A 25,309-nucleotide genomic window follows, 5' to 3' on the forward strand; every position below is an offset into this window, starting at 1 on the left:
AAAAAAAAAAAAAAAAAAAAAAAAAACGTAAAACCTTGAACTAGTTTATAGCTATGCGCCTATTGATTTTACAGCACCGAAAAATATTTAAAGTTTTCGGGCTAACACTCACGACCCACACCCAGAAACTTAGAAATTTTCGGAACTTTTACTGATGGGGCTGATGCGCACGGCCCTTCCCCTGCCAAATGGGCAACACAACCGCTTGGTCGTGGCTGCAGCTGTCACTCTACATTGCCGGCAGACTTGCCTCGTTTCATTTCCGGTTTGTCAGCACGAGTTATGCGGGCTTGTGCTCTGCAGGTTCTACTTTGATTTTGGTCGCTGCAAAGTGGCAAAACAGCTTGCAACTTGCCACACTTCAGTTTTACTTAGCTACGTGTCCTTTTTCTTGAGTTTGCACCTTGCAGGCGACTTAAGATTAGCAAGTTTTTGTAAATTTTCAGTTTTTCAATGGAATTTTGTTGCTGTTGTTGTTGTGCTGACCCCACAACTGTTGAACTGTGAATTGTAAGATGAAATGTTTTGTGTTGATAATTCATTTGCGGTGCGCACAAAAGTATGCTACGTTGTCTTAGTCTCGGCCCCAAGGCAGCGCACACATGGCGTATACTTGATATTTCAGCTGCCGAGGTTAGTTAATTTGACCAAGACGACCAAATATTTATTTAGTTCGTGTCTTTACTTTATTGTTGCACTCATTGGACTTTCATTTCAAGACTTTCCTTCCTTCTTGGTCATTTTATATTAGAAAAAAATAATGTTTGACCTTTTCTTCTACCTTCCAGAGGCGGAGTTTTTAGATTTGTTAGTTGCTGTGCCAAGTGTATAGTCTCTTTGTCAGTCCATGTGTTTTTATGCGATAAGAGTTCCTAGTTACCAATAAAGAAAATGCTTAGAAACACCCAAAATTAAATGATTGCCATTAAAATTCCACAAATTTACCATCCGTAAATTTCACGTCTTGCTTACTGTGAGCTCAAAACATTTTTAGAATGAACAACTAAGTCCTAAATATAAATTTTGGTTTATAAAGAAAAAAATTTGCAGTGTCTACTAGAGACCAAGCTTAAAAAAAGGGGTTTCTCTCTTTAAAAAAAAAACTAGAACTCTAAGCCTAATATTTTTATGTTTTTGGCAGAAGTTTTTCTGGGATTTAATTTAAGATCCATAAATAATGTTGTGTTGTGAATTTAACTTCATTTGTCTCATTTTAAAATGGAAAAAATTGATAAGACCGAGTTCAAGCCTGGTTCAGATGAATAACGAAAAACTTTACCCATTCGAACTTTACAGCCAGTTTGAGTTTCCAATCTATCGAGGGTTAAGGATTTTGAGCTCCTCAGCTTTTATATATTTATATTATTCTATCATAGAATATCAGGCAAGAACAATATTGAATAACTAAGAATATTTGCAGATGTAGAAAAAATAAGTTAAGTTACTTGCTCGGATTTGTCAGCTGGCACAGTAACTGCCATAAAAACAATCTGATATGGAATTAAATTTAAATCTATATAAGAAATTCCACAAAGTTGTAAGCTTGTCCAGCAAGGGTATTAAAGTCCTTGTCAAACTCTCTACAGTTTGTTTAACTTGTTTTCGTGTTTATTCCAGCAGACAAATTTCTATTTGCCATTTAGTTTTATTCGACTTGTGCCCGAAGCACTTGGCATATTAAATTTCAGTGGTCTGCAGTGCTCAGTTGTGGCTGCTCAAAGGTAAGTATAAACAAACACATACGCACACACACACCGATACATGTGTCGTATACTTAATACGCGTTAATTGTATGAGTGAGTGCTGTGCATTTGAAATTCATGTGCTCAGTGCTACGAAACCTGCAAAAAGAAATGTATAAAAAATGCAAAAGGCCGCAGGAATTAATAACACAAAGCTTTCAAGTGCTCGCGAGTATCATTAAAATAATTATCGACGAATGCGTTCTCGTTGTGGCTTCATTTATTCAAATTACTTCCAGCTTGATGCCGCATTACACATACGCCATGTTGGCCGCAACAAGAAACGCTGATTTGAAGCATGTGTGTGTGTTGGTGTGTGTTAGTGTGCGGGAGTGTGTGCATTACGTTTTGGCCGCCCTAATGAGCTCCGTTTCTTTGTCATTTCCATTTAACATTTGTGTCATTTGCCCGGCACAAACAGAAGGCCAAAATTGAAACTGAAACCAAAACGAAAATTTTTGTTTTTGCCATGCGGCAAATGTTGACAAATTTTCATTGCACAGCGCACTTCCGGCCGGTGGCATAGGGCAGACAGACCCGCTGACTTGGCTGCCGATAAACAAACAAATTGTGCTTCCTGCCCCGGGGCCATCAAAATCTAGGCGAAAACCCCAAACAAACCCGAAAAGAAAAAACAATAAAAAAAAAACCTCCAGCACTGGGGCTGGCGTTTTAATTGCTCAGATAACGCGAAATGCCAGCTCAAAGAGCAACAGTCTAGAGGGAACATTGAAAATGGCTCCTGGGCCTGTCCAGCGTTGATTTATGTTACACAAAATAGTTGGCATTCCAAGTTGGCCAAACTCAGTTGGGGCACTGTCGGCAGCTCTTTATGTCTTTATCACTTTAGGGAGTTTATAGGCACGTTGCTGTCCATGCAAATTAGTTTCAATGTGTGTGTGTATGTTTTTGTGTGGCGCTTAAATACATATTTATATTGGGTCTACCCCAGCTCTCAACTTTGTTGGCTGTCACATTTAATTGCCATTTGGCAGCTGAGGCGACAAGTATGGCCGAAATCTGCAGCAGACATTAACCAGGCTCTAAATAAAACCCGACAATACACTTTAAAAAGTCATTAAAAAAACGCGTTTTTATCTAGCTACATAAATAATTTTCAAATTAAAACCTAAATTTGCTTGAAATTGTCTGCTAAAAAACAACAATTTCTACAATCCGAATAATTTTGTATTTTTTTCTATAACTTTAACTCTAACTATTTTTTGTTTTGCCCAGAAATGTGGCTATAACATGACAGTTAGGTTCTATATAGAGGACACGCTTTGTTACATGGATAAAGTTTTTTAATTTGCCCTTTTTTAAAGATACAAAATTCCAGGTATTTGTGATATATAATTGAATTAATCCAATCAAAAAATCATGTCAGCTGGCTTTCAACAACTATTTCTTATGGTTGTGTAAGCCAAAGTTTCGCTAAGTGTTGCTGCGCAATTGTGCTACAAGCACAAATGTCAAATGCCACAAACCTGTGTCAATGTGTGTTTAGCAATAAACAAGAAGCATCGAAGCCGCACACAGATACACACGCATACAATCACAGCATTGATCGAAAGATGTGAGTGTCTATCTTGTTTGGCCAAAACTGAAGCCACATCAACTTTAGGCCCTGGCTTTTGGTTAAGTCTCTAGTTTAGCCACTCTATAAATGAACAATGCCAACTATTGGCAGCCACAAGCACTTGAGTCTGTGCAAAAGGATAAGTCGATGGTTGGCTTTTATGTGCGTTTGGCCCGGCTAAGACTTTAAGTTGTTGTCGTGCGGCTTATTGCCTTGTTTATGGCCTATTATTCAGCGTAGCTGAGCCTTTACGACACTTGACAGCTCATAAGTATAAAAATTGCCACGGCCATGGCCAAGACCACGCCCCCACAACTGAAGACTAACTGCAGCTCATTAGCGCGCCAAGTGGCGCTGACAAATTCACGTTAACGCCCCGTTGCATGCAACATTTATAAATGGCAAACAATTGGTGGCACATGAAACAATATCAACAGCAACAAGCAAGAAAACCAAAGCGCAACAAGTTGAAAAATAAGCTGACAGACGACGCAGCGCTTTAATTAATTCAATTTGCATACATTTTGACAGCTGCTTATAGGGGCTGCTTAAAAATGAAGCCAGCAATTTGCTAGCAAAATATGTGAGAACAGTGACTAAACACAAAATAAAAGCAAGTGAAAAATGCGCTGACTCGACTGTCATTTTTCTTGTATACAGATTACAGTAGGACAGTTCGAGAATGTTGCTTATAAAGTTACCAGCTACTAAGGCCTATTGTAAAATGTCTTATTTATTATATTACTCTACTTTATCTGCCTCGAAGTTCTCATGTTTTTTTGTTTTTCAAATTTAAAAGCTACTTTAGCTTGAAGATAAATCTATAGTTAACTTTTAAACTTATAGATGGTTTAAAATTAATTTCACCTGCCTGGCGACCTCAGGACCACAGGTCAATTTAAACATGTTCTTTGAAAATACAAAAGCTTCTTTAGCCTGAAAATAATTCTATAGTATGCTATTATACTTGTTCTTATGAACTAATTTAGCTGTCAAAACTCATCAGGCGTTTTGTATCAGGTCAATTGTTGTTGTTTTCTCTCTCTCTCTTTTGAAACCCTGATTGAAAAAAGGTTTCCGCAGTTCATCTTACTGCTTAATATTACAGTTAATGTTAGATTTACTATCTTGCTATAATTCACTGCACTTATAGCAAAGCCGAATAAATCGGTAAATAATAAATGGCTTTCATATGACGACTTATAGTAAATTTATTCGTTGTAGTAAAATTCTTTAATTTTTCTTTTTATATATTACTGCAGCTTGTAGTCAGCCAAATGAGCATATAAGGGGATACACTTAACAGGCTATGTCAGGGTATCAAAAAGGCTGGGAGCAGCTTGTGCATGCGGCAGGCAGCTAACAATCTGTAAATTTACTGTATTTAAAATGAATGTGGCGTGGTTTTAGGTGGGTTTGAGCACGTTAGCCGCCAATTTGCAGCTTCTCACAAGCCACGTGTAAATATTGCATTTATTTTTATCCAGACCCCCATGTCGCCGTATATGCCACACATGCCACACAGCGGTAAGTTTGGCGCTATGCAGGCAGGCGACTCGACGTATACGTAATATGCGCTTACGCAAACGCTCGAGTTGCAGCATTTGCCTCGCAAAAATGTTTAAAATTAAATCATTAAAAAAATTATATTTATGCGACATGCCATAAACAAGCCACAAAATTGCAAATTGCGTTTGGCAATTTTTAGTTGTGTTTGTCGGCAGAAACTTTAAACCAAGCGCTGCATAATAATTGAAATTTTCATTTGAAAACTTTTACAATTTGCAAGCGATTGCCAATGGGAGCTGATGAGTTGTGCAGGGAAAGTAATAAAAAAAAGAACCAGCAATAAAAGTTGTCGCCCAGTCACAACAACAAATGCTGCGAATGGCCAAGCAAATTGTCTAGAGAATTTTCAATGAAAGACACACACACATACACACACTCAAACGCACGGCGCTTCATTGACATTCACTTGTAGCACGAATTTCAATAAAAAATTCAGTACAATATGCAACATGTGAAGAAGGATGGGCTAACGGTGCGTATGATGAATACCGCTGTGAGCAACCAACGCACTCAACTTGGCTCTGGATATGTAAACAGCAGTTGTCCCATGTGTAGGTAATACTACACTATAAAAAAAAATAGCATTGTTAGCAAATAAGATTCACTACTTGAAAATAAGAAATTTCAGCAACTAGGCGGAAACGTTATTTCTAGTTGTGTTTCTCAAAAAAAAATTAAATAAATACCTGATATCTGGGAATATAAATAAATATAATTACATGAGGTCATGAAAATCACACAGAAAGGCGTTCCCTATTTATGTTGACGTGCGCCAGCTTTTAAATATATTAGAAGGACGTTCCTCATTTATGTCAAGTTCCGTCAACTAGTTTAGTTTAAGCTTAAAGATCTTAAATATAGAGGGAGATTATCATATAGCTTTCGTAGACATGATCTATTTTTTATCAGAGCTTCTTGTCCTGAGCTTCCTGTCCATATATACATAGTTCTTGTATGAGATACTTTTCTTTATCAACATAACTTGACCAAGTACAGCATTTGTGCTCCCAACTTATATGGGAAGTCCTGTCTATATCGGAATACTATATTATATAGCAATAGGGAGATCGTTCGAAAATATAATTTGGTATGGCATTGACAAGCTTCACAACTTTCACATACGTGAAAAATCGTAAGGCAAATAACTTTAAGGGTATTAAATCTTCGGCGTGTTTAATAAATCCTTACTTTCTGGTCTTATTTAACTAAAATCATCAAAGAAAACAATTCCCTTTTGTTTTGTATTAATATTGTTGAAACGAATTTAGAAAATATCGATTTACTTATTTTGACTAGCCCCATTTTTTTCAGTGTAGTCAGTCACAGCCCCTCACAAAATTCAGTTGGTGAACAATAGTTAATGCTACAGCTGGCACACATGCTACACCTTTCTATTTGTGTGTAAGTGTGCACGCGTGTGCAAAGGGGCGTATGTTGCAGCTGTTGTTGAGTGCAGAGTTAAGTTTCGAATGCGCCCAATGATAACACACCAGGACCAGGATGAAAGGGGACATGTGCACGCCCACAGTCACACAGCGATTGTCAATCGATAGCGCAGCCGGTCCGCATTGTCAACTCACGTGTGTGGCAATAATTAGCTCTGTGCACCGGGGTTTCAAACGAATGGTGCAATCAACCGTGCTTAAAGCGTAGCCCCCAACAACCTGCTGCCAATCACACCCACAATCCAGCAATCCACATTGCAGCCAATGGGCCGCCATTTTCACACGCATTTTGCTAAATTGTTTTTTCGCCCTGCGATGGAAAATTACAAGAATGAAGGCAAAAGCAACGCTAACGACAAAAAGTACACACAGAAAATGTGCTCGAGAGTGTGCGAGTGTGCATAATAACAGTTAGGCGCATTTGCCACGCCCATCCGCTAGCCTATTTATATGCGTCGTCAAGTTGGCTAATAGCTAGCGTTATTATATTTTATATGTGCATTAAAGCACGAACAAAAGCACACCCACACTGGGCCAGATTGAACGACTCGGAGATACCCTTTAGTATCCAATTAAGGCAGCCAATTGGGCGTGAAGTACCAAATCCCCTAATATGTGTATATTATACGAAAGTTTTGTATCTTATAATTTTCGAGTTATACTTAAAAAACCAAACCAAAATCGATATTTATCGATATTAAAACAATGCAAGGAGAAATATTATAAGCTTATTCTCTATACGGTAGATGTGTAAAATGTATGTAAAATCTATTTTCAGACTTTGGCTTATAGAATTTCCAAGAACGAGGCGTTTTTAAAGATGGACATGACTATGTAAGGAATATGCATACATATATACCTCCTGAGGTCGAAGATCCGTCCTTTTGTCCTTTAGATGCATTCGCATTGAGTCATTATGCCCTCTTTGAACAGTTTTCAATAAGTACAGGGTATACAAAACACACAGCAAATGCCGCATGAAGTCATCAGCATCGATAGCAAACATTCACACACACGCACACATACCTACGTACACCCACACGGGGCGTATGAGTAATCGAAAGCCCAGTGGCGCGGCAACAACATAAAACTGATGGATATGTACTTAATATAAATATTGACAGTCTGATGGTTATTAACAATTTATTTATTTATACTTATGCGTTGTGCGAACGTTGTGCGCATTTAATTTTTAATTCAAGCACATTGCGGCATAAATAATTATACTTTGTTTATATATTTTAGTAGACAAATAATAAAATTACGCGCTATTTGCCGAGAGTTATGAGTGCGGTGTTGTCTGTGCTCTTATACGCACATAAATCGAGACAGCTCAAACGAAAAAAAAAATCAAAATAAATAATGGCACTATCAAAAGCTTCACGTATGTGCAGATCGCCGCATATTAAATACCCCTTTAGAAAAACTCCCTCTGCAACAAGACAACGAAAATCGTATAGAAAGGCATAAGAGAAAATACGAAAAAAATGAGAATGAAAAGAGGCAAGAGAATACAGAACTAAGCAAAAGAGAGAGCATATTATGATAGAGTCCGTAAGAAGGAGAAAGCGAGATATAGAGAGAGGGATAGATTGAGAAAGAGAGGGAGGGAGAGAGAAAGGGAGATATAAATAAAGGGAGAAAGAGGGAGGGAGACAGAGGGAGATACAAAGAGAGAGGGAGGTAGCCAAATGCAGTACATAAAGAGTAACAGACAAAAAAAAGGAGAGAGAGAAAGAGGCGGAGGAGAAAAGGGTTTAGACAGCACATAAATGGTTGCAGAGACAAACAGAGTTTCGTACAATTTGAGGTTCTGAAAATCGCATAGAAGAGCCAATTAAAAAGATCGAATCAATTAAAACAGAAGTAAGGTACATAATCGTATAAGGAAATTAACAAAATAAATATGTCATTTTCTGTCTGTCACTTCTTGATACCCTTCCCACGCATTTTCAGTCTGTACAGGGTATAAACAGATTTAAGAGTATTCTCATAAATTGGTTTGTTTTTTATGAAGATTAAATACGTTTTCTGACTAATCAAATCGCAGCTATGTCGAGTAACCGTGCTTTATTTTATGTGCCAATTGCTACGCCTAGGCTGGGGAGTCATTATTCAATTCAGACCGCGAGCGAATTTCATTTTCTATTTTAAGCCACAGTCAAAGTTTTTGCTTCTGGCTCGCATTCAATCGCCAATTAAGAGCTTAGTGCGAACTGCCCACACTCAATCCACACCCAATGCACAAAGATACATAAAATATACCCGGACAGGACGAGGCAGCAGCTGCCACAGTTCTCTTGGGCGCAGCCCGGGACAAGGCATCCTTGAGCTCTTTGTTTGCCCCCGCCTTATATGCATGATGCCTTTCCACGCTGCCTGTTTGTGGATTATGTGGAATTTTGTTGCTGCTTTTAGTTGTTTTGGTTTTTTTGCTTGTTTGTTTGTTTGTTTGTTGGATGTGCGCAAAAGAGATTTGCCGCAACCATGAGAAAATCTTTGTTGAAAAGTTTTTCGTATGCTTGCGTTTTACCACACAGCATTTCCACGGCATTTTTCCTGCCTTGACACTCAGTTTTAATAAGCGTAATGCACATTATGTTATTTTTAGACCAAATTCTGGGAATTTTTTACCTGACAATTAACAAATCCAAATTGAATCTGAAAAGCACTTGCCTCTCAGCATTTCTTTTCCAATTAGATTATGTTAAAATTTGGACGGCATTTTTGCTGCTGTAAAATTTGTATTTGCAAATATGATTTAGAATTAAAGTCCTGCATATTTGATGTAACCGAATCGAAATAATTTCATGCAGAAATTGCTATTGACTCACATATTTTTAGCTCTGGAACAGCAAACATTTTTGTGGTTAACAATTACATTAATGAAAGCTTATACTATGCAAGCAAGAATGGAAAAAGGTAAACAATATGTTTGCGTAGTGGGATAGACTATAAGCTACCTTATAACATTTTCTTAAGCAATATTAATTGAAAATTAAAAAAAGACCATTTTGGCTGTATTAATAGAGAGTTGGAATATTCTCTATCCTGACTTTAACACAATTTTCCAAATCGGAAACAGTAGCGGCAATAATAGTGTGACATGTGCTGAAGCTGATGGGTAAACGGTGTTCAAGTCCAACTCGCCGCTAAAATATTTGTAATTTAAATGTTTTTACAAGTTCTAACCACAATAAAATAAGATTAAAGAATCCAAACCAAAAGACCAATTTGTCAGGGCACAAAACATGGACATAAGGTTGGTTTGGCCTTCAACAAATAGATTACAGCAATTTTTAAGGCCATACACAAACAAATTTACAATTGAAATTGTTTTAATTAAAAGTGTATAATACATTTGATTATAATTTAATGATATAAGTAGAACATTTAATTGCATAGAGCAGCGTTATCAACTATATAGTGCTCACACACACACACACAGAGACACACACACGCACTCGCACACACACATAATGCACACGGCAAATGTTTATAAAATCGAAATGCATTAATCATTCATGTGTTGAGAATATTTTGTTGGCCCTGACAACTTCAACCTGTGTTAGGTCCTCAATTAACTTGTCAAATATGGTTTAATGAGAGTGCTTACAGAAAGATAGCACGGAAAGTGAGAAAGAGAGAGAGGGAGTGGTAGCCAGGCAGATATTTATTGCGCCTTAGTGATGTCTGAGTACATTGTTAGCCCAGTTAAGTACTAGTTTGGTAAACAAATGGAATGCACGAACCAAGGTAAAGAGCAAAGGACAAAGGACAATTCATGTGAGTATTATGTTGGCGTATTTACATGTAATTTACTTATGAATTGTGTTTGCTGTAACTGTAAATAGCATACTATATATGAGGTTTGTGTATCTATATCTTTAGCTGCATTTGTATGCCTCCAGGTATTTTATTTCTAATACCCTATAAGCTTGACAGAGAAGGTACTAATGGGTATCTGCAAGCCTGGTGAGGTACTTGTCTATCTTCTTCTTCTACTAGGTTAAACATCAGCTAGACGTGAAAGTGCCGCTGCTTTTATCAGTAGTTTGTAATGCAGTGAGTTTTGTATTAAAGATTGTACAAGCCTTAGCCAAATACACTCAGCAATAGATTCTCTGGAAGTGGTCTAGTTCAGCTGAGAGTCAACTTGACAGCTCTTTTAGGCTTAAAACCTAATAACTGACAGGGTAACTGCTGGTCGAGCACACTCGACCAGTTCATTCATACAAGTGCTTTGTTGTCGCTGCTTTGAAGCATCTGCATATTTACACTAATGCATATTTTTAGCCCTCATTGCACAATGCCAGCAAAACAAAGACAAGGACATGCCCCCCAGTGCAGGTGGCTCAGCTAAAAGAGATGAGTGGTGCGACATGCGAAAAAGGAAAAAACGAAGAAGAAGAAGAACGATAGATATCTCCATGTTGGCTGTTGTGGTTGCAGCACGGACGCGAGTCCAGGGTCAGCGATAGATTGCCATGTGAAGAAGGTCATGTGGATTGTCGAGCAGAAAATTGCATTGCGCATCTTTAGCCAATGATAAGCAAGTGAAGTGTTAAAACGAACTAAATGCTTTGTAGCCTTGGCAACTGGCTCGTAAATACTATGTAGTTGCAACTTTATAAACTGCACGACACAAACTTGAAAGTGGCATCAACTTTGTTTGGTTTGCCTGCAAAATTGCTAAAACATGCTCCAGCAGCGAGATACGTTCGGGCCTGGGTTCGGTGGGGTTCGTTCTTAGCTCTGTGATGTCTACATTTTGCTGTGTTATTTATCACCTCTTGCACTTTGGTCACGCAAGTCAGACAGTCATGCCATGTCGCCGCCTCACCCAGTTACCAGCTAACAGTGCCCCCGCCTGCCAACTTCACTTCCACTTGACTTCGCTTTTGCATGTGCTTGCCATTGTTTGTCTCCCACCCAACACTGTACGTGCTCATAAACAATTATTTATGCACAAAAAACACAAATGTTAAGATATATTTTTTAGCTGCGGAGCCATGCGGGCGTATTGTGACAAAGATAAGGCACTGCAAATGTCGTGGCATAAATTCTGGAGTGCACAGCCATTTTTTTTGGCACGTAAAGCACTTTTGGTTTGAACCCAAATTGTGTTCTCCGCTTGCCCTTATTTGTTTTCTATTCAAAAGTAATGCATGTAAGCCGGTTCGTGCTTGATTTTCTATAATTATGTATTAATTTCATAAAAATTTTTTTTTGTACAATTTATCAGATCTGTCTATTTCACCCTGTTACTGGCACACTCTTAACAACAGCTACAATCTTTATTGCTTTAATTAAATAATTCTTTTTAAGCATTTCATAGTTATGTAAAATTTACTCAGTTACTGTCAAACTTTCTTTAAATAATTTTTTTTTTATATAAATTATTATTTTTAACATTTATCAGTTCTGTTAACTTCACTCTGTTACTGTCGCACTGTTAACATTAACTGTCAACATTCAACTGTATACGGGCTTATCAGTTAATTATCATTATTAAAATAAAATTATTATTAACAAAAAAACTAAAAATCACGCAGCTTAATTGAAAACCTCTCCGAAATGGATCAAATTTTTAGCTCTGTTAATATTACTTTAACAAAGTAAAAACCTTAATTTATATAGCATATTGATTATTTTATGCGCTGCACATGAATACAATTTTGAATAAAAACTTCTCGAAGTCAATTAATTTGAAATTCTGAACCTTTGAGAATTCAAAATCTACAGATCTATTAATTTTGCTCCCCATACAATCAAGTTCAACATGATTTTTAGGCACTTCACCAAAAAAATATGTTTCATGTAAAACATAATTTATTCTCGCTTTCGTCGGATACTTATTTGTTCAAGTTCTTAGCAATAATTTTGACAGGAATTGAAAAAACTTTTCAGTTTTTTGTGCCTCTTTTTCTGTGCCAATTGTAATTTAACACACACAATGCAAGGGAATTGCGTCAAGTGTCCGCAGCTTTGCCACCTTGCCACGTCTTTTATGGAACATTGAAGTTGACAGCGGCACCCCGAAAAAAAGGAAAAGTTTTTAAAAAATGAGCAGCCGGCTGTCTGCACTTCTTCTTTTTCTTTTGGCATAACTTTTTTTTTATATTTTTGCTGTTAATATTTAAATAATAAATGAGTTTTAGACAAGCGGGCATTGGGCTTTGTTTGGGTCAATCATTTGGGAAGCACTCAGGCTCTAAATTATTATACCCTTTGCAGTGCATATTATTAGTTTGTCATCAAATGTGTAACACATGGAACATAGTAGGTGTAAATATAAATATTGTTCTCTCGTCTCATTTCGTGAAAAAAATAGTTTTTGAGGAAGAAAAAATTGTTTATCCGGAGTAAGTAAGGAAGATGAGCTCTAAACATGAACTACATCCAAATCGTTTTTTCGTCAACAGACTTTTTACTGTAAAAACGACCTTGATACGAGTTTGATAAATTTGATGAAATTTCTTTACGAATTTTACTTTATTATTTGCAGTTTTAACGCATATCGCATTACTATAACATATAGCCCTCATAAGGGCGATGAATTGATTTTTGATATTTTAATACAAAGAACTACAAGGTTGGGTTTAGTCAGAAAGGGTATTTAAGGTGCGGCACTTTGTGCTCAGTTTTGTTATCTACTTTTCATGTTGGAGACTTGTTTATTTGGGCTTGCATGGCATTGAATAAATCACTTTCAACTTCTCAGTTGCAGCTCATTACAAGTTGTTGCTGCTGCTCGAAGACTCTCTTATGTTGTGTGTGTGTTCTTTTTTTTTACAGTTTTTCAACGTCATTTCCTCAATGTGGACATTTTTCAAGCGCTGTTGCTGCTGTGGCTTCCGTTTCCTTTCGACATTGACGCAATATTGTTGCTGTCTCTGTTGTTGCTGCTGCTGACATTATTGTTGCTGTTCGTCAATGGCGTGCAAATGTAATTGGTTTAGCCGGCAGTTTAACTCAGTGTTCAACATTTTGTTGACTTCTGCTGTTGCTGCACTCGAACCGTAATGAAAATTCATGACATTTGGCTCTACTGGCATTACGTATACGCCGCGTTCGCCAGAGTTCGTAACACGTAATGGCCCGCACCACACAGCCAGCATTTATGTAGCTGCAGTGCGCATCATCAAACAAATTGACATTACACTATACCATATAGAGTGCATTACCCCATTCTATACAATATACTCGTATATCAATGTAATTGCTGCGGCTGCCTCAAGCTAAATTAATTGCTTTGCCTTATTGCAATTCAATTTTAGGGCAATTTTTCATGTGACCAGCTCGTAAATAAGCAATTGGATGTGTGCGAGTGTGTGTGTTCAAGAGTGTAAGTGTGTGTGCGTGTGTGTTTAGTCCATTCACCTGTTTAGATCTGGCTCAAACAGTTGCATTTGCAGCCTTTTCAAACGACGAAAATTTGTTTATATGCAAAGAAAAAACACTTTTCATAAGCCCACAATTTAGCCAAGTTTCTACCGAACGAAATTGCCTTGGCAATTGCTACCAAATTCAACAATTGATCAGAGGTTGAGGGGAGTTCGGGATGCTGTTAGTGCTGCCATATTGATTTGGCAGACATAAAAGTTGTTTTTGCTTCTTTTGTGATACCCTGCAGCTTGTAAAATGGTCCCAAAAAGTATATTATTGTGCATTAGAATGGATGATTATGGCAAGTCATCCATCTACTGAGCAATTGACCATGTTGGAAAAGAGTGCAATTTTCGGATTGCAAACTGAATTTTATCAGGGAGAATTTTATAGAAGCTTGATTTCTCTTTGTAAAGTTAAACCCATTCTGTGAGTACTAGACCCACTCGATATCCGTTATCGGAATCAGATCTGTCGAAAGGCATTTCATATTTTACTCCAAAATTGAAAATTCCCAGGTTCACTGCATATAAAGTAAGTGTTTGCAATTATATTATGTACCTCAGATAGCCGCTTGACAAAATGAAAAGATTGTGTGCATTTAATTCTCTACTCTTTTACTCTCGATTGCATAAAATCTCACAATATTTTTCCAGTACCTGAAACAAGTAAAGCCTTAACAATGGCCAACAAAATCGGAATACATTTTCCCCCCTTTCAGAACACCACAAAACAGGTGTCCTCTGGCGTCACAGAAACGTGCCGTTGTCTTTCGAATTCTAAGGCAAATTTAAAAAGAAATAGTAAGAACCTTGTAAGCGGGTGTTGCTGACTGCACAATACTCTCGCGGCCCATCTGACACGATATCTGACAAGAATATATATTTTTACAGATCTTATATTTTCGGGCGAAACCGAATAAATGAAAACACTAATTAACCTTGATTAAAAATTTGTAAATATATCACATGTAAAACACGAACTCTTGTTCTTTTTAAAAGTATACTGCTGCAACAATGCATATTGCAATTAGGAAGCAGCACTAATTTCGCTCAGTGCACTCTCGTGCTTGTCGTTCTGCTTGCCAATCGTTCAGCTACAGGGTATCGGCTAGTTGTACTGCTCGTTTAATTTGTTTTTGAGTGCCATTTTGTCTGCACTGAATGCCCATTTCTGTTGCCTATGTACTGCAATAATTCAGCCAAAAGCAATGTACAAATTTTTTTTGCAGCCCAAAAGAATTGGTTGCTCGGTGTAAGCCATTCTCTGGGATGTCTCTCGCCTGCATAGACCCTTTGATTTAATTTTGTTAGCGCACACTTGAGCGCACAATTAGAGATGTCAGCTGCTGCTGCTGCCGCAGTTGCTCCCTTTGTGCCGAAGTGCAGCTAGTGCAATTGTGTTTGACAATTCAATTTGTAGTCGAGTGGCCCAAACGCAGTTTCAGTTGCAGGCTGCATTCAAATTTGAATTATATGCGATTGCCTGCTGATTTTTTGGCAAACTACATTGCAGCAGTAGCATCTGCTGCATCTGCTGCTGCATTATGCATTGATTTGCAGCAAGCGCATCATCAACAGCTATTGTGGACCAACAAACAGCATTCGACTGCTGATATCGGCATCAAATGTGATTATCGGTTCAGCTGCCTAAGTTATGCCAAAAACAATTTGGCCATTGTCAACGCCGGCGTCCAAGCTGCTGACAACTTTTCCTTGGCCTTGCTATTTATTGCTATTGGCCATGGCTTTAATGTTATTGGCTCTCAAAGTGCCACTATTTATTTTGTTGCCTATTTATGCCGCTTTCCACGCTTTTATGTATATAAAATCCCATCCACAACAAGTGGCACATAAATAAAATTGTAAAGAGACCCACGAGACGCATTCAACATCGAATCCAAACGATAACATTTGGTTTTATTTTTTTTTTTGCCTAGTTATATTTTAGCTTGGATTGAATGAATGAACTTTCTTTATGATAATACTGTGACTTACTAGAGCTGACTGTAGCCGCAGAATTTAATAGATACCCCAAGCTCTAACTCTAGCTTCAAAGAATAGAAGGTATCAATTAGTGTTGATTTTATAATAATATAAATCAAGTTTTCTGCGAAAAATTGAAGGCAAAAATTAGCTTGAAAATGTTTATAGAATTTCCCACTGAATTTGGCGTGTGTCAACTCTTCAGCCTGTTAAAAATAGCTCTAATCAATTTGTCAAAGTTTTTCTAGCATTAGCCAAGAAAAATGTGATGTGCTCTTTGGGAATTCCTTGAAAGGGAATTTTCAACCAAACATCAATTCGGGAAGGAAAAGCATTTTTATCCAAAATGCTGCTAAGCTGTTGGCATTTGAAGCATATTTTCTAAGAAATATATTTTTGTAGCCAACATTTTTCTTTCCGCAGAAAACTTGTCTTGACAATAATCTCTTCAAACTCAGCAGCTTTTGCAACTTCAAAAATGTAACCTACAGATACTTGATGCCAGTTTATGGCCATTCTTGATGCATTATGTATATTGAACCCCATAATTGAGAAAAGAGCAACATTTAACGAATAGAAAATGCAGCTGGCAACTTTGAAAAACGCATAAAAACTTGGTTAAAATTTAACCCAAGGTTAAGTAAGCTTGATGCAATCTTTAATGCAAAACTTTGCTCGTGTCGCTGCAGTTGGCGAAAAAAAACATTTTCAATTTTAAAGTTTTGCACATAAATTTTAACACAAAACAAAGCGAATTAAGGGCAACAATTTCGTTTGGCACTTGCAATGCATTTCCGTTTCCGTTTGTCTAAAGTCTGCAGGCCTAGCGATGCCAGCTGCTGGCCTGACTTTCAATTTCCATTTAGCCAGAATTTACGATCGGTGACAAACCAAAATAGAATGTGGTTAAAATATACAGATATGAATATAATATGAGCACAAACTTCAGGTCGCTGCTGCTTAACTTCAACAATTTCGTAATCAGCGGCCCCATTTTAAGGTCCGGGGTCAGAACTCACCATGGCCAGGACTTGGCCAGGAGAGTTACAGTGAGAAAATAGAGAGAGAAAAAGCGAGAGCGAGAGAGAACTGTATGTGGGCGTCGTTGCTGGCATACGCTTGGCAACATGTTGCGGGTGCTTGGCAACAAGTTGCTAGCGCTGCGAAACAATGTAAACTTGATAATCCGTAGATGTAAGTAGAAGGTTCCACTTTGAGATATCCATTTGCCCAAGAACATATAAACTTCGAACGCAAAAACTTTCAATTTAAATGCTTGAGAGCAAGTCGTCATACAAAGTGTTTTCGGCCATAACCCCAAGCACCTTCTACCCCACTGGTGCAAAATTTTGGCAAGAAAATTGTTGCTACTTGGGGGCCATTAGCTATGCATAGGGTAGCGGAGCGGCAGCTAGGTGGCAGACAAAGGTGAGTAATAGCGCCCACGGCACAGCAACTCAGCTGATTTTGTGTGTTGCTGTTGCTGTTGTTGTTGTTGTTCTGTGGATACGCATTTGCATTTTGTTGAAACACCTTCTGCTCTGGCCCGGGCCTGACAGCTGGCCGCACACGATTGATTTATAAGCAGCTGTGTGTTGAACCCACAAAATGTTGCTGACTAACAAGACGCCAGTTCAATGGTTTGGCAAAAATTGTTGCCCAATAACGGCTAGGCAATAGCCTGCAGCAGGTTAGCTTCACCGGAAGGACCGAGCCCGATTTGTATAATGTCTTGACTATGAGAGGAGTCCCGAATAAAACTAGTTGCTGATTATCCTGACCGAAGCAAACATTTTTTTGTTTGATTGATTGAAACAAATCTTTGGCATTATTATAAAAAATCTTACCCAAGTCAAATGTAATTTGGGACAGGGACTTAATTCAACAAACGGACCTAATTGGACCTCAGATCTCTTCCACAAGATTCAAAGCTCTTGTGATTTTAGCCCAATACGTAAGCTCTCAGAAAATTACCTTCGCTCTTAAACAGCTAATATGCCGCATACTTGTTACAATTTATTTTTAGCAACACTTTTTAGCTTGGCATTTTTGGCATAGTTTTCCGCACAGTCTGCACTTTTCCTTCAAGTTATTTTGCACCATTCTTTTGGCAATTTTTCTTTGGCTTTCTTTATTTGCTTGGCCAGTTAATTATGCGCAGGCTGCGGCTGCTACCGTTGCAGCAACAGCCAACAGCAATTTGTAGACCAAATCCAGTCGAGAGGCGGCCTCTGAAAATTTTACGACTTGCAGCTTGATTTGTGTTTGCTCTGTCTGCGTGAATAGCAGGCTGCTACCACACATGAATAGCTTTACTTTTAGCCGGCAGCATTCCCAAAATACCAACTACACATCACTAACACACACACACTTGCACACCCACAGCCCTATTCCAACCTGTTATACAGACTCTCATGTAATAGGTTTCGGAAAATCCTTTCATGTGTGCGCCGTTTGTTTGGTAAATCAAAAATTGGCATGTAACCACAGCAAAAAGCGTGTGTGCGTTCAATTTTCACAGATGTAAGAGTTAGGAAATAGTATACATCGTTATTTCCATATCACCATTAACTCACACATAACCTCAACTCAATTATTAAACCTTTTTTCATATTAACATAAGCTCAAACATAGCCTCATCTCAATTAGTCATATATTAATAGTAAATTTTAAATTATGCATTCATTAATATGCACATTTTTAGACAAAAAATATAACCTGTATAAATATATATACTATAAGAAATGTGATAAGAAAATCAAACATAACCTCAATTTCCAAACACAACTGTCTACAAAAGATATGAATCGTTACTTCTAAAAGCTGATCAATGCTTTAAACATAATCCAAAACTATTTTCGAGTTATTTTAGGTATTATAAAGCAATCAGAACTCTACATATTCTGAGATAGGTAAAAGGGAATATCAAACCTGGAAATCATATAAATCAAATCAACAAAAAAATCAATCATAACCTCAACTTGTTCATAGCCTCTTACACAGCAACACAGAAACCTATCTATGAAAATCAAACATAACCTCAACTAAACATAATATCAATCATAGCCTCAAATAGCAACATCTTATATCTAACCAACTCTCTGAAAAGCATCCAACCTTATGGAAACATTAAGATTAAAAAATATGAAATAGCATCTATTAGTGTAAATAATCATTAAAATATACAGAAATTCAAATACAAACTCAAAGTTCTCAGAAACCGTCAGCAGCACTACCAACGGTAAATACTAAGGTAAATACCTACCTGAACGAACTATTATTTTGTGACATATTTTAAAAGATATTGATAAAACAAGTACATAACTAAACGCATCTTTTATTATAAATACAAATACACATCTTTCTATAATTTAAAAACCAACAGAATTGGCTCATTTTATCAGCCTGCTGAAAGAAGAAGAAATACAGAACCTTGCAAGAAACTATGCCAAATTGTGTAGCTTATATTTAAACCCAATATGTTAAGATCGGCAAATAAATATATATAAATATATATATTACGAAATAATATTCAGTATGGCGAAGCTAATTATCTTCTATTAGGTTAGTCCTGGCGCAGAGTTCCCTTGCCAAACCTAGAAAAAACAAAATACAAATCAAATATCCTCTGACAATTTGTGCAAAAATCTGATGTCAAGCTAAAATGAGACAAATGTATAATAAAACAGTTCAACTGTTCGTGTTGCTCAGAATTTCAGGTCAATTGTTTTGAATTACAAAAATTTTCCTGAAAAAATTGTATGGTGTAAAAGGCTAGTTTTAAAAAATTGTGTTGGTGGTCTTTTAACTTCAAAATTATGGCGGGAATTGCTATTAACGGTTTTGGACGGATTGGGCGCGTCTTTTTGCGCGAAACTTTGAGACGACAGGATGTTAAGGTGGTAGCCATTAATGATCCATCGATGGAACCCAAGTATATGGCCTATATGTTACGCTACGACACAACACATGGCATTTTAGACAAGAAGATTTCCATTGAAGGCAAGAAGCTAATCATAGACGGCCAAAAGATTGAGGTACTCAACGAGATGGATCCGACAAAACTATGTTGGAAAGATCTAAACGTGAATACGGTAGTTGAATGTACTGGTCGATTTACCACTCTTAAGGCTGCACAGGCGCATATCGATGGGGGCGCCAAAAAAGTTGTCATATCTGCACCATCGGCGGACGCGCCCATGTTTGTGTGTGGCGTCAATTTGGACAAGTATAAGCCAGAGATGAAAATCATATCGAATGCATCTTGCACAACCAACTGTCTTGCACCGCTTGCAAAAGTTGTGCATGATAATTTTGAAATCTTGGAGGGTCTCATGACGACAGTTCATGCTTGCACCGCCACGCAGATGATTTTGGATGGACCGAGCAAGAAGGTCTGGCGCGATGGACGCAGCGGCATGTGCAACATAATACCGGCCAGCACGGGTGCCGCCAAGGCTGTTGGCAAGGTTATACCAGAACTGAATGGTAAGCTAACAGGCATGGCTTTTCGTGTGCCCACACCGAATGTTTCCGTGGTGGATTTGACATGTCGTCTTGGCTGTGCCGCCAAAATGGATCAGATCAAGGAAGCTGTCAAGGAAGCAGCCAAGGGCGATATGAAGGGCATACTAGCATACACCGAAGACGATGTAGTCTCGTCGGATTTGAATGGCTCGCGTTATGGCTCCGTATTCGATGCCAAAGCCTGCATAGCGCTTAACGATAATTTTGTTAAGCTTATCTCGTGGTATGACAATGAAACTGGCTACTCTTGCCGGCTTTTAGATCTTGTTATTTTCTCTCAAATGATAGATAAATGTATCGAAAAACAAAAAAAAGACAAGTGCGACAAGTAGGAAACCCCCTCACAGACTAGTTTCAATTAATGTAAAATCTCCAAATAAAGTTTTACGTATTTACCTTAGACTACGCTCGAGTTGCGTTGAAACTGAACCGATGATATGCTCATTATCTCATGTTCCCCATTATTGTTGGCCGCCTCACTTGGCTGTTGCTGCTCCGCCGCCTCGACCACAATGTCGTCCAGCGTGGGCGCCTTAATGCGATTGCGTATGATGAGATCACGTTCGGCGGGTGGCTGTAAGTGCAGCGGATTGGTTGCCAATTCGGCGGCAACCATTTCATCGCCTTGCAGGCCCAGCGTCATATTGACTTTGGCATGCTGGCCGGCTGTCAGCTCGCTGCTAGGCGGCTCAACGACGGGTGGCGGACGAAGGCGTGCCGGATCCAGCAGCGAGTGCATTTTTTGTTTGCGTGGCGTGCGCGCTGGCGAGGCCTTTCTCGAGTTGTAGTTTTTTAGTTGCTTGGCCCTGTGGCAAGAGCTTTGTATTAGTAAAATTGAACGAAACCTTAACGACACACTTACGCCTCCATCAGCTTGAGCAGCATGTGATGGTAAGCCTCGTACTCGTCCTTGCCAAATTCATTTGGATCGTGGCGAGCGTGTTCGTATGTATCACAGAACTGATGTATTATGCGTTGCCCAGTGCCGTTCAGCGTCACCGAGAGCGTAGTCAGTAGAAAGGCACGTAAGCTTTCGTGGGCGTGGCGTGTGCTGCCATCGGCGCGCGCTATTTCTGATTCCAGCAATTTAACATCATCCACGGCCTTCATGCGGTAATAGTAGGGAGGCAAATCTTGCTCAGGACCTGGTTGCACAATATACTTGTCCGCATCGGTCCACAGCAGTTTTGGTTCCTGTGCTATCTTTTGTATGCAGTCCAATCTGCGCTCAATTTCGCGGCGCAGCGCCTTTTTGGCGTCAGTGCCCACGGGCACATGGGGGCCGCGGCGGCTACGCAGTGTGAATCGCATTATCTGCCGTTTGGCGAATATGAAGAGCATTACAAAGGTCAGCACGCCGCCGCCGATGATGATTATTATCATAACACCCGAAAGCTGCTCCATATTTGCGGGCGTTTCGAATTTTTCACTGAAAATCTCTTTTGTTCAGGTTTTTGGTCGCAAGTTAATCGATATATTTAACCATTTAGCAACATTGTCACTGCAAATACGTAATCCTATCGATAGTTTTGCCCATTACCAAATCGATACATTGAGATAGTCCGCAACATTAGACAAAGTTATCGAAAGGAGTGCGCAAAAATCGGTTTCAAACATTTATTTAATTTAATTTGCAAGCAAATGACAATTGCTTTTGATTTTCTGGTGGTCAACATCGGCTATAAACAATAACTACAAACTAATCCAATCCTAATGCAGTCTCTTTGGCAACCAATAGCTTCTATACATATGTTCATGGCGTTCGAATTCCAGTTTCGAGTTCAAGTCCAGGGAAAGTTATTGCAGAAGAGGACGGTGCCGCAAGCACAGTATGTGGTGCACCAGATAAACAGGGCGCCCGCCTTCGAGCGGAACGAGAGCTGCGCCAGCGATTTGGGCATATGGTCTGCAGCAAACCAATAGAAAATTGGCGTGGCCGAGGCCAGCAAGCGCGTAGACACCTGAATGTGAACGAAGAGAGCACAGACAAGCGTCAAGAACGCGCCGTGCAGCACGAATGGCAGCGATTTTTGTGACTTGAGTGGTTCCCGCCAGCTGACCACCTGTGGCCAAATCTTAGTGGCCAAAAACCACAAATAATCACAGCAATGCCACTGCATAAACACGAGCATGGGCAGTGCTAGTAGAAAATTGGGAAGCTGCTTCCATTGATAGTAACGCAAGAAGCCCACATCCCAATAGGTGGACTGCACGTAACTGTAGGGGAATGGCAACGTATATTGGCACCAGGGCGATCCCTTCGGTCCCCGTCCGGCAAGCAGATAGTCTCGTTCGCTGGCATAATGCAGCACCTGCTGCGGATGCTTAACCTTGATGCCGGGCATACAGTAGAGTCGATATATGTAAAAGTAATAGGCATGCAATATGGCCAGCGGTATAAGCACGGCCAACGCCATCTTGATCACCTGTTGGCAGCGCTTCACGTTCGCCGTCAGTAGAATGTGGCGCGCAAAAAAATACAGGGGAAAGCCCAGGGCAATCAGTCCATTGGAGCGGCACATAATGCAAGCAGTCAAGCTGGCGCAAATGCGCATAAAATTGAATTGTTGCTTGGCCCGGACGCATTCCAGCATCAGGATGAAGCTGGCGTAGGTGAACAGCGATTCGGAGTAGGCGGCACTGAAGAAAATGCTGGCCGGATTAAAGCAAAAAACGAGCGCTGCATTCCAACTCTTGTGCAGATCATTGAAGACGCGCTGCGTCAGCTGGTACAAATAATTGGCAGCCTCGCAGAAGAGCCACACATTCAAGGCGACAGCGACGACCAGAGTCAGTGCATGCATCGAAATGGGCACATTGAAAGTCTCCAAAGCTGCGGCCAAATTGCGCACAAGCACCGGATATAATGGATAGAATGCCAGAGTATTCTCATACGTGTACAAATAGTTGGCAATGTGCAGAAAGTATTCACCGTCCCAGTGCCGCAAGCCGCCCAAGCAGCGCATAACCAGCTTGTCCAGGTAGTGGTCGGGATTTGTAGCATTCGGTGTGGGCATTGGCATACGAAACACATCCGGCTTATGATCTGGCACAATCCAGTTGGCCAGCATTTGAACGGCCAAAATGATGAGGCGACTCGAAAGCGCCAGCTTTGTCACCTTCAGTGTCATCTTTGCTGCTGCTGGCTGGGTGGAGTCGATAGGCATGTGATTCACAACATATTCAAAATGCTTCACTTACTCACCTATATATGTATATGTATTTGTAGTTGTGGTAGTAGCTGTTGGAATATATAAAATATGTTGGCCTACGCTTACAACATTCGTAGCGCACAACAATATTTGTTTTCAAACGTGTCTTTGTGTGGAAATGGAGTCGTTTAGAGACTCCCTAAATATGACTTGACATTTAACAGACCGACTAGTCCGTTTAAAAAAAAAAACAAAATTAAATCTTTGGCCAAATGCGACCGGCAAGCCAAGTGGCAAACAGTGTGTACACACCAGCTGCGGAACTAAACAGCTGTATTTCAAAACTAAAAAATTAACAACCCTGAACTCGTAATATTTAATCGATAACAAGACTTTATTAACATAGATTGTTGGCGCGCATTTTTAAAGTGATATATCTTAAGCAAGCTTTTGAATTAAATTGTATTGTGTTTTTATTTAAGGCACATGTAACCCAGAACTATCCAAAGGTTTCTGAACAACATAATTCCGGGTTTTTATTAAAGCCCTGATTTAGCTCCTGTTTAAAAGAACTTTACTATTTAAATAAAAACACAAAACATTTAACTTAAATTTTTTATGTATCAACATGTCATACAAGATATCCGATTTAATCGCCTTCAGACTCGGATTCGGCCTTTTCACTTACTTCTACTTCATCGAACATGCTCATTAGTTCCACTTCCTTGCGCCTGATGCGCTCCTTTATGTTTGTGATAGACTCCGCCTTCGGTACGTCGCGTGTAAAGAACTCATCCATGGACTTGAATACAGTATTATATTGGGTTGGCTCAAAGCTGGATAGCACGGGCATTGGCGGTTTCTTGGGTATACGCCTGGTCACATAGCTGCGCTCCATGAATTGCTTGAGCTCATCCAAATGCTGTTCTTCATCCTGTTCGTGCGATGAAAATTGACGTATTGCTTGGCGATCCAATTTTTTCTTATTTTCCGCGCGTGCCCTGTCAATTTGTTTGGCCAGCTGCGGTGATGGCAACAGGAGCTTAATATCTCCAACGAGCAGATCACGATTAAGTATTTCCGCCTCATTGGTCTGCACGCCCATCTCCAGCAGTGGCTGCTTCTCCAGCCTAGGCTCAAACAGAGCATTTACTTGGACATCCTTCTTCAGCGGCATATCACCGCCCGCTGCCTTTCTTCCCTGTTGCAGCCCGAGTTTTGATATGGGACCCAACGCCAACCGATCCGGGCATTTCTTGTCGCCACCAATTGGTGTTCGTTGCTTGCGAGGAGTTGCCACCTTTTGGGCCATTACTTTGCTCCGATTGCTGGCCGCACGCAGTGTTGAGGCAATTGTCGGTTTCTCCAGCCGTGCCGTAAGTGTCAGCCGGCTTGTGGTCGTCACAGCTGTTGTCTTCCAGCCAGCGGTGCCACCATCGCCATCGCCGCCGGTGCGTCTAACTGCTCCGGTCCTGTGTGATGATAGCGGCGTCGCCAATCTGGTGCCTCGTGGCGCTTCTGTTATGCTGCGATGAAAACTACTTGCTGGAATGGGCATGACCATGGGCGAGGCCAATTTGCCGCGCGCACTCATACTGCAGATGTTAATATCAATCGTTAGGCGCACAATCTTTGCTGGTTCGTTGAATTACGCTTAATATTATTAATCTAATTACTTCACTGTATTACAATTTTAAAGAGTCACGTTAATTTACTAGAATTCCTTGAACTATTTACAATATTAAAAAAAAAATGTTACTTGAGCTTTCATGCAGCGAAATAAAATTCTATTGTTTTTATTTAGTAAAAAATTTGTAAAGCCAACTTTGTTATTTGAAAATAGTAAACTATTCCAATCTCGTCCCGTGCAGAATTTACTAACTAATATGTTCGTATAACAATGCAATTAAGTGTTATTATG

The 25,309-nt window shown here is 39.4% G+C and overlaps 4 protein-coding genes across 6 annotated transcripts in view; 1 reads left to right on the top strand and 3 right to left on the bottom strand.

The window, feature by feature from the left end:
- Positions 1–21,718, bottom strand: part of LOC6624967 (protein C1orf43 homolog) — a 48,120-nt gene extending 26,402 nt beyond the window's left edge. Inside the window, exons 1-3 of one of the 2 annotated variants that reach the window (XM_015174242.3) lie at positions 21,099–21,717; positions 20,633–21,042; positions 19,027–19,305 (exon numbers count right to left, since the gene is read on the bottom strand). In XM_015174242.3, the coding sequence (XP_015029728.1) occupies positions 20,634–21,042; positions 21,099–21,640 (951 nt within the window). In that variant the 5' untranslated portion in view covers positions 21,641–21,717 and the 3' untranslated portion in view covers positions 19,027–19,305; position 20,633. Of the gene's footprint in view, positions 1–19,026; positions 19,306–20,632; positions 21,043–21,098 lie in introns of those variants that run through there. The other variant, XM_032437118.2, reaches the window with a different exon arrangement.
- Positions 19,380–20,665, top strand: LOC6625879 (glyceraldehyde-3-phosphate dehydrogenase 2). The gene has a single exon (XM_002049293.4). It carries the CDS (start codon positions 19,528–19,530, stop codon positions 20,566–20,568), a length of 1,041 nt encoding a protein of 346 aa, XP_002049329.1. The 5' UTR covers positions 19,380–19,527; the 3' UTR covers positions 20,569–20,665.
- A 121-nt stretch (positions 21,719–21,839) lies between the features above and the next one.
- Positions 21,840–23,687, bottom strand: PIG-V (phosphatidylinositol glycan anchor biosynthesis class V). 2 transcript variants are annotated; one of them, XM_070209836.1, is made up of 2 exons: positions 23,442–23,687; positions 21,840–23,378 (listed from the first exon to the last, which is right to left on the bottom strand). In XM_070209836.1, the coding sequence occupies exon 2, from the start codon at positions 23,365–23,367 to the stop codon at positions 22,018–22,020; it is 1,350 nt and encodes a 449-aa protein (XP_070065937.1). In that variant the 5' UTR covers positions 23,368–23,378; positions 23,442–23,687; the 3' UTR covers positions 21,840–22,017. The 2 variants fall into 2 exon arrangements, with proteins under 2 accessions (XP_070065937.1, XP_002049327.1); XM_002049291.4 differs by having other exon boundaries at positions 21,840–23,382; positions 23,442–23,686.
- A 302-nt stretch (positions 23,688–23,989) lies between these two features.
- On the bottom strand, positions 23,990–25,178 carry LOC6624965 (uncharacterized). The gene has a single exon (XM_002049290.4). The coding sequence runs from the start codon at positions 24,980–24,982 to the stop codon at positions 24,038–24,040; it is 945 nt and encodes a 314-aa protein (XP_002049326.1). The 5' UTR covers positions 24,983–25,178; the 3' UTR covers positions 23,990–24,037.
- Between the last annotated feature and the right edge of the window lie 131 nt (positions 25,179–25,309).

This window comes from Drosophila virilis, chromosome 5 (assembly GCF_030788295.1).
Source record: "Drosophila virilis strain 15010-1051.87 chromosome 5, Dvir_AGI_RSII-ME, whole genome shotgun sequence".
Lineage (NCBI taxonomy): Eukaryota > Metazoa > Arthropoda > Insecta > Diptera > Drosophilidae > Drosophila > Drosophila virilis.